The following is a 9195-nucleotide window of genomic DNA, read 5'->3' as shown; positions in this document are numbered from 1 at the left end:
TATACTACGTGGGCTGTGTTATATACTACATGGCTGTGTTTTATACTGCATGGGCTATGTTATATACTGCGTGGCCTGTTATATACTATGGCTCTATGCTATGTACTACGTGGGCTGTGCTATATACTACGTGGGCTGTGCTATATACTACGTGGCTGTGCTATATACTACGTGGCTGTGCTATATACTACGTGGCTGTGCTATATACTACGTGGCTGTGCTATATACTTCGTGGCTGTGCTATATACTACGTGGCTGTGCTATATACTACGTGGCTGGGCAATATACTACGTGGCTCTGTGCTGTATATTACGTGGCTGTGCAATATACTACGTGACTGGGCAATATACTACGTGGCTGGACAATATACTATGTGGCTGTGCTATATACTACGTGGCTGTGCTATATACTACGTGGCTGTGCTATATACTACGTGGCTGGGCAATATACTACGTGGCTCTGTGCTGTATATTATGTGGCTGGGCAATATACTACGTGACTGGGCAATATACTACGTGGCTGGGCAATATACTACGTGGCTGGGCAATATACTACGTGACTGGGCAATATACTACGTGGCTGGGCAATATACTACGTGGCTGGGCAATATAGTATGTGGCTGGGCAATATTCTACGTGGCTGGGCAATATAGTACGTGACTGGGCAATATAGTACGTGACTGGGCAATATAGTACGTGGCTGGGCAATATAGTACGTGGCTGGGCAATATAGTATGTGGCTGGGCAATATACTACGAGGACTTGCATATTCTAGAATACCCGATGCGTTAGAATCGGGCCACCATCTAGTGTGTATATATATATATATATATACTGTAGCGTGGCTAAAGGATGTCTAATCGATGGGAGATATGTGTCTTATAGATGGCTTGCTGCTGTGATGTAACCATGGCTACCTATATGTGTTTCAGGACCTGTGGTGATGTCACAACCACATGTCTGGTCATGTGATGGGTTCTGGGTGTGGTTAGACATATAAAAGAAAGCCTAATGCTTAACACAGGTAGATATGTGTGGAGGTGAAACCCTCCTGAGTGTGTTACGGCTTCAGAACTGAGCCGGATGAACTGGACACTTGTTTTTCTTTACCTGAACCAAAGGCTATTTTGCTTTCTGTTGTTTGCCACATGGTTTATGAAGCAATAAACCCAGTGAACTTTAAAGGAACACGTCTCCTGAGTGTCAGCCGTCGCAGCTGAGTGAGTGAAATCCTTACAATACATATAATTAGTCTAGAGATGTTTATATAGTATGGCGCCATGTATATAGTGTAGAATTCACACTATATATACGCTGCCACATCTCTACACTATATAATATTTACACCGCTCTATATTCCTTAACACGGTATATAATATGCAGCTGTGTATATAATAGAATGTAGTATACCGTATATACTCGTGTATAAAGCCGAGTTTTTCAGCATATTTTTTTTTAGCTGAAAAGGCCCCCCTCGGCTTATACACGAGTCATTGTCTCAGAAAGATGGAGGGGGGGCAGCGGGTCACAGAGGCAGGAGTCGATGGCTGTGGCTAAAGCCTGTGCCGCTGCTAAAGAGAAATGAATATTCACTGCGCTGGCAGTGAATATTCATTTCTCTTATAGCGTGCACAGCTGCCGGCTTCCAGCACACATCCTACTTACCTTCCTTGCGCGCCCTCGCTGCATCTCGTTCCTGCGCCAGCAGCTCTTCAGGCCGAGCTATCATGTGTCCTCCGCTCATTAAGGTAATGAGTATTCACCCCTCTCCACTCCCATAGGCGTGGAGTAAATATTCATTACCTTAATGAGCGCGGGACACATGATCACCCGGTCACAGGAGCTGCTGGCACCGGAATGAGATGCTGCGAGGGCATGCAGTGAAGGTAAGTAGGATGTTTTTTTGTTTTTTTTTAATAGGAACCATGCATACAAGAACAGGGATAAGGAGCCATGCAGACAAGGACGGGGATAAGGAGCTATGCAGGCAAGGACGGGGATAAGGAGCGATGCAGACAAGGACGGGAATAAGGAGACATGCAGACAAGGATGGGGATAAGGAGCCATGCAGACAAGGACGGGGATACGATGGGGATTAGGAGCCATGCAGACAAGAATGGGAAAAAGGAGCCATGCATACAAGGACAGGGATAAGGAGCCATGCAGACAAGGATGGGGATAAGGAGCGATGCATACAAGGACGGGAATAAGAAGCCCATGCATACAAGGACGGGGATAAGGAGCCATGCAGACAAGGACGAGGATAAGAAGCCATGCAGACAAGGATGGGGATAAGGAGCCATGCAGACAAGGACCGGGATAAGAAACCCATGCATACAAGGATGGGGATAAGAAGCCATGCAGACAAGGACCGGGATAAGAAACCCATGCATACAAGGATGGGGATAAGAAGCCATGCAGACAAGGACCGGGATATGAAACCCATGCATACAAGGACAGAGATAAGGAGCCATGCAGACAAGGACAGGAATAAAGAGACATGCAGACAAGGACGGGGATAAGAAGCCATGCAGACAAGGGTGGGGATAAGGAGCCATGCAGACAAGGATGGGGATAAGGAGCCATGCAGTCAATTACGGGGATAAGGAGCCATGCAGACAAGGACCAGGATAAGAAGCCCATGCATACAAGGATGGGGATAAGGAGCCATGCAGACAAGGACGGGGATAAGGAGCCATGGATACAGGAACGAGGGAGCCTGATTAATTGTTAGAAAAGTAGCGGACTCTTTATTGGCCCATGTGGCAATGTTTTGGATCCATAACTGAACATTTCTCTGATATGGAAGTGAAATGTTGCCACATGGGCTAATAAAGAGTATAAAAAAAATTGGTTCCATTTTCTTCCACAAGAGTGGTACAATTTTCTTCCCACTTGCTGTCAGTGTGCAGTCGTTTTTTTTTTTCCTCAGATGTTGCAGTCCGATACACGGCGAGTCAGACCATTGAGGAGATGGAGAAATGAATTTCTCCTTCTCCTCCACGTCTATGCTGTGAGAGCATGGGAGCACGGACACTTGGCTCACGCTCGCAGCAGAGCAAGAGCCGGGTATCGTTGGCATATCACATCCGATTCCATATTCTAGTGTGATTCCACCCTAATGAGTACCTGTATTAAGCCAAGAGTAAAGATAGAAAGGGGCGCACCAATATATAATGTCACAGTCACCATCAAGGGGTGCAATACTTAGTCTATAAATAGAACAGGACAAACGAAAAGAGAAAGGGTAGACTAAAAATAGTATGCACAACCCAAAATATAGAGACAATCGGTAGTACTATAAAGCAAAACACCTTTATTAAACACCTCAAAAAACATGTTAAAAACATTTAAAAACAAATGTACAAATCCCTATACCCATCATATCCCATAATAAATGACAATCCCATAATACAATAGGAAAACAGTAATATCCTACCCTAGATGCACCTAGTCACATATGCTCTCCTGCAAAAATGTGCCTATACAGGCCGCAAAGGACTCGACCACAATATGTCAGTATCCACTGCTAATAACCAAAAAATGAAACATCCATGCAATACATGGTCCTGAGATTGGAATGTGATAGCATGCTATATAACAGCTGTGGATACAACCTGTCCTGCGTCAATTCTGGTATATGGAGATGCAGCAATGTCAAAGGGCACAGAGCACCACAAGGGTTAAATCCACATAGAGCCAGGGAACATAACAGCCCCAAAATGGCCCTGAGGTAGGAGAAGGATAAGGTGGGAGCGCACCCCACGCGTATCGCTGCCTCCGCAGCTTCGTCAGGGGAAGTGAAACTAAAGGTGCAACAGTGTGTGCTTAAATAATAAATCCAATAAGGTAAATTGCATACCGGTGTGGGAGAGAGAGAGGTAAAAGCCGGAAGACGCCGGCGACGCCATGACGACAGGAACACAATCATAATGAACGGCAATCCTAGAGCGTCCAAAAGGTCACATGCGCACGCGCAAACCGCGGTATTCCATAGGACCACGTTGCGCACGCGCCGTGCCAGCCGGCTAGATGGACACGTCATAGGACACAGGGCAAAGAGAAATGGAATAAAGCCCGAGGACCGGACTAAGCTAGCGAGGCCGGCTAGATGGACACATCATGGGACACAGAGCAGAGGGGGTGGGATAAGGACCAAAAAGCCAGAGAGGGGGGAAGGGAGGGAAAAAAAAAAAAAAAAAAAAAAAAAAACACAACAGGTAAAAAGAGGGCAGAGTGTGCATGTTGCAGCAAGACACAGAGGCACAAGATATCCACCCGCAGAATGCCGGGAGATATCACAATCATAGACATATACTAGTGATTAAAGGCAAAACCGCCAAAGGACACAAAAAGACAGGGCATATAAAGCCACCCAGAAAACCTGAAAGGGAGAAAGGAATATTATTATTGTTGGCAAGTGCACAGGTATAAGTGCACGTAAACACTGTTCTATTTATAGACTAAGTATTGCACCCCTTGATGGTGACTGTGACATTATATATTGGTGCGCCCCTTTCTATCTTTACTCTTGTGCTAGTTGTTGCCCCGTGTCCCGGGGTGTTCTTTGGGAGCAGCACACGCATATTTTTGCGTAATTTTGTATATTATTATTATTATTATATATATAATTATTTTTTTTTTTTTTTTTTTTTTTTTCATATTGGTTTTTGCATACTCGGGTTTAGGGTGATGGACTGGGAGGCTAGGGAGGCGGCCTGGCTAGCCAAACCATCCAATGTGTTTGATCTTTCTGGATCGGTTGCTGTTGAGTCAGAATCAGGTTTTTCCAATGTGTGCTCAGAATTGATGAGGGCACATAAGACAGGGATTAGACTCTGGTGGAACATGAGGAGTCTAGAAGAGTATTTGAAATTAGGTTTGATACCTCGTGGTTTGAGGGTCTCCATATTTCCAGCTTGGGAACCCTCAGGATCATTTAAACAGATTTGGGAACAGGGTCTTACACGCTGTTCAAATATACTTATCAACCTATTATTGGAGCATGACAGAGACCTGTTTACGGCGACCAAGACCTCCATTAAAGAATTGGAAACCAAATTGAACACATTTGAAGGGACACAGGTGCATACCTTCAAGACCACACTTAAAGAGACCTTGGACAAATATGAGGTAGAGGTGACGAGCAGGAAGCGTAAAAAACTTCTTAGGGACAGGACTGATTTTGAGCAAAATGCAGTGTATAGATGGACGCACAGGGGTAACCCACGCCGTACTAGAACCTATGGCCATGGTTCCGTGACAGCAACTACAATATCCACCTCTCTACCTCGTGGTGAAGAAAGCTCTAGTGATGATTTTTTATCTTCCACCGGAAGCGAGGTAGACCACGGACCAGGCGTGGGAGGAGACGGAGGGGGAACAAGAAAACGCATAACGCGCCACAGGGACCACAATCCGACTTACCCCCACAAATACTCAACCAGACGGAAATAAATCAAGCCTCCTCCCCCCCTGATACGGAACAGACCTCTGGAGCCTCTACATCCACCCTCCAGGTAATAAATCTTTCTAAATATGAACTTACTGCGGTGGAACTTGCCGTCCTGAAGAGGGGTTTAACTTTTGCTCCCACACATACGGCCGACAAATTTACTTTAGTTAAGGACCTCTATTTGTTTTGTAGGAACCTCACATTTCAGGTTATCTACAAAAAACCGGATATTCTACAATCAATACCTGAGGATGAGCGCCAAGCCTTTCAAGATCTACTAGCCCTACTGGAGGAGAACGAATCAGGGTGTACCAGAAGAAAGTTCCCTGGCAGAAATAGATCCCTTAAAACGCCTTCCTTTTCCTTGGTACCCGCAATCAAGATATTCTTTGAGCTGGTGAAACGAGACATTCTGGCAATGCCAACACAGGTGGGTAGATCCTCTAACCTTAATCTTGCCGAAAAACGGGCCTTGCGGGACTTACAAAGCAACAAGGAATTTGTGATTAAAGAGGCGGATAAGGGGGGCAATGTGGTGCTGTGGTCAATTGAAGCATATTTAGAGGAGGCCAATAGACAGCTCACTAACCCCAGATGCTATCAAAAATTACCTTCAGATCCCACGGCAGTGTTTGCGTCTAAATTTGACTCTTTACTCTGCAGGACGCTAAGTTTCGGCATTATCTCGCCCCAAGAGAAAAAATATTTATGGGTGGAACATCCGGTCACGGCAACATTTTATATGTTGCCGAAGATACATAAAGACGAGAAGAAACCACCAGGAAGGCCGATTGTTTCTAGCATTGGGAGTATCTGCGAGCGGGCAAGTGAGTATTTGGACTTCTTCTTCCAGCCAATAGTCACGGCCTTGCCCTCCTTTATAAGGGATTCTGCCCATTTTATTGAGGTCTGTGGACGGATAGAACTGCCGGGAGAATTCTACCTGGTAACGTGTGATGTGGAGTCTTTGTACTCCAACATCAAGCATAGTGATGGCCTGCATGCGGTTACTTTTTGCCTAGACAAACTGTCACACTCAGATCGGGGGCATGATTCTTTTCTGTTGGATCTGCTGAAATTTGTTCTTCATCACAACTATTTTTTGTTTGACAGAACATTTTATTTACAGACAGCTGGAGTGGCAATGGGGGCGAAATGTGCACCAACCTACGCAAACATCTTCTTAGGTTGGTGGGAGGAGGTGTTTGTGTACCCATCCCTGGCATATCAACATCATGTCCGGAATTGGCATCGCTATATCGATGACTTATTCTTTATTTGGTCGGGCAGCAGGGAGGGTTGTACTGATTTCATCCACAGCCTCAATTCCAACCCCCATAATATCTTTTTAACCCACTCTATTTCCAACAGTTCGACTAGCTTTCTGGATCTGAGAATTTTCGTACAAGGGAACAAGCTGGTCACGGACCTTTTCCGGAAGCCCACTGCTACTAACGCTCTTTTGGAGTTCAACAGTTTTCACCCTTGGCACACGAAGGTGGGCGTCCCGACGGGACAATTTTTACGCATTAGACGTAATTGCACTCGGGATCAAGACTTTCTGATGCAAGCTCGGGATCTGACGGACCGCTTCAGACAGAGGAGTTATCCCAAACGAGTGGTTGCCACGGCTTTCCAGCGAGCAAGACAACATGATCAGGCCTCACTTTTGATTCCTGTGGGTCGTTCCCGAGAATCGCAGACGAGGTTCATCACGGACTATAATGACAGCTGGGGGCAGGTAAGACACATCCTCACTAGACATTGGCCGATCTTGCAAACAGATATGCAAACCACACAAGTCATCAGCAATAGGCCGTTATTGACATCTAGAAGAGCCCCGAATCTGAGGCAGTTGTTGACCAGGAGCCATTTTTCTAGGCCCACGGTCAAACTTAATAGGGGTATTGTCCTCAAGGGATCATTCCCCTGTGGGGAATGTAATGTCTGCCCCTTTATGACGCCCACCCGGGACATATTTACACACCCCACGAACTCCAGCAGACATGCGTTAAAGGCTTACATCAACTGCAGGAGCAGAAATGTTATTTATGTGCTAATTTGCCCTTGTAATATGATCTATGTAGGGCAAACATCCCAAGAACTACGTAAGAGGTTTCAAAAACACGTATCAACCATACGCCTGGCGGCTACGGACCAAGGCAAAGGTAAAATCTTGACTCCTGTGGCGGCGCATTTCTTGCTGAAACATAGGGGTTCGCCCATTGATTTGCAAGTTGTGGGGTTACAGAGGGTTTCCTGTGGCGAAAGGGGTGGCAATATATCTAACTATCTCTTGCGTGCTGAGTCCAGGTGGATTTTCGATCTTCAGGCGGTCGCACCCATGGGCCTAAATGAGGAATTGCTCTTCACGGGGTTCCTAGGATAGTTGGCGCGTAGATTCATTGGGGTATTTTTAGTTTCTGGGACGTCTGATTTGGTTCCCTTCAGATTTGGTGCCCATATCTAATTTTGCATTTGTCTCCATTCAGGAAGGCTGAGGACGCACCCAAAAGGGTGATGATCATCCCTGGAAATTGGGATATGGATATTACAAGCTTACTGTGGGGACCAACATGGATGCAGAGGTCTTTGACACATTAGATAATGAAGTGGACCCTGGAGGGTGGATGTGCGGCATGCCATTATGGCAAATGGAAGGACATCTTATGCAGAAGAGATTTTGCTCTCACAGCTACAATGCGGATTTTATGGCAAACTCCTATTATGGACTATGGGCTCGGATGCGCATTTGAGATTGGCAAGTCGGAAGGGGCTTGTGATGAAGAGTGCTTTCTCTCGTATAGATCTGGATGGTGTCGGCCTCATCGACTATGGGACTATAAGCTGGGGACCGGAAACGTCTACATAGCGGCATTGAGAGAATACTCGTACATATACTTACGGACTCAAGGGACATCAGTCTGTTTATATTTATATATGTGTGTGTTTTTTGCCTGATATTGTTATATACTGTATATGGTTGCTGTATAGGTGTTTACGTGCACTTATACCTGTGCACTTGCCAACAATAATAATATTCCTTTCTCCCTTTCAGGTTTTCTGGGTGGCTTTATATGCCCTGTCTTTTTGTGTCCTTTGGCGGTTTTGCCTTTAATCACTAGTATATGTCTATGATTGTGATATCTCCCGGCATTCTGCGGGTGGATATCTTGTGCCTCTGTGTCTTGCTGCAACATGCACACTCTGCCCTCTTTTTACCTGTTGTGTTTTTTTTTTTTTTTTTTTTTCCCTCCCTTCCCCCCTCTCTGGCTTTTTGGTCCTTATCCCACCCCCTCTGCTCTGTGTCCCATGATGTGTCCATCTAGCCGGCCTCGCTAGCTTAGTCCGGTCCTCGGGCTTTATTCCATTTCTCTTTGCCCTGTGTCCTATGACGTGTCCATCTAGCCGGCTGGCACGGCGCGTGCGCAACGTGGTCCTATGGAATACCGCGGTTTGCGCGTGCGCATGTGACCTTTTGGACGCTCTAGGATTGCCGTTCATTATGATTGTGTTCCTGTCGTCATGGCGTCGCCGGCGTCTTCCGGCTTTTACCTCTCTCTCTCTCTCCCACACCGGTATGCAATTTACCTTATTGGATTTATTATTTAAGCACACACTGTTGCACCTTTAGTTTCACTTCCCCTGACGAAGCTGCGGAGGCAGCGATACGCGTGGGGTGCGCTCCCACCTTATCCTTCTCCTACCTCAGGGCCATTTTGGGGCTGTTATGTTCCCTGG

The 9195-nt window shown here is 46.0% G+C and overlaps 1 protein-coding gene across 4 annotated transcripts; it reads left to right on the top strand.

Annotated features, from left to right (window-relative positions):
* The first annotated feature begins 4671 nt into the window (after nt 1-4671).
* Nucleotides 4672-8926, top strand: LOC138663582 (uncharacterized). Of its 4 annotated transcripts, XR_011318213.1 has the most exons (6): nt 4672-5518; nt 5647-5884; nt 6118-6281; nt 6826-7195; nt 7542-7622; nt 7947-8926. XR_011318213.1 is itself a non-coding variant. In XM_069749835.1 (3 exons), the coding sequence occupies exons 1-3, from the start codon at nt 6599-6601 to the stop codon at nt 7953-7955; spliced, it is 687 nt and encodes a 228-aa protein (XP_069605936.1). In that variant the 5' UTR covers nt 6428-6598; the 3' UTR covers nt 7956-8926. The 4 variants fall into 4 exon arrangements, 2 of the variants coding, with proteins under 2 accessions (XP_069605936.1, XP_069605935.1); XR_011318212.1 differs by having other exon boundaries at nt 4672-5884; XM_069749835.1 differs by lacking the exons at nt 4672-5518; nt 5647-5884; nt 6118-6281 and having other exon boundaries at nt 6428-7195.
* Nucleotides 8927-9195: the final 269 nt, after the last annotated feature.

The sequence above is a fragment of the Ranitomeya imitator genome, chromosome 2 (genome assembly GCF_032444005.1).
Source record: "Ranitomeya imitator isolate aRanImi1 chromosome 2, aRanImi1.pri, whole genome shotgun sequence".
NCBI classification, from domain to species: domain Eukaryota; kingdom Metazoa; phylum Chordata; class Amphibia; order Anura; family Dendrobatidae; genus Ranitomeya; species Ranitomeya imitator.
The sequence above is the reverse complement of the archived record's forward strand: the minus strand, read 5'-3'. Positions and strand labels throughout refer to the sequence as shown.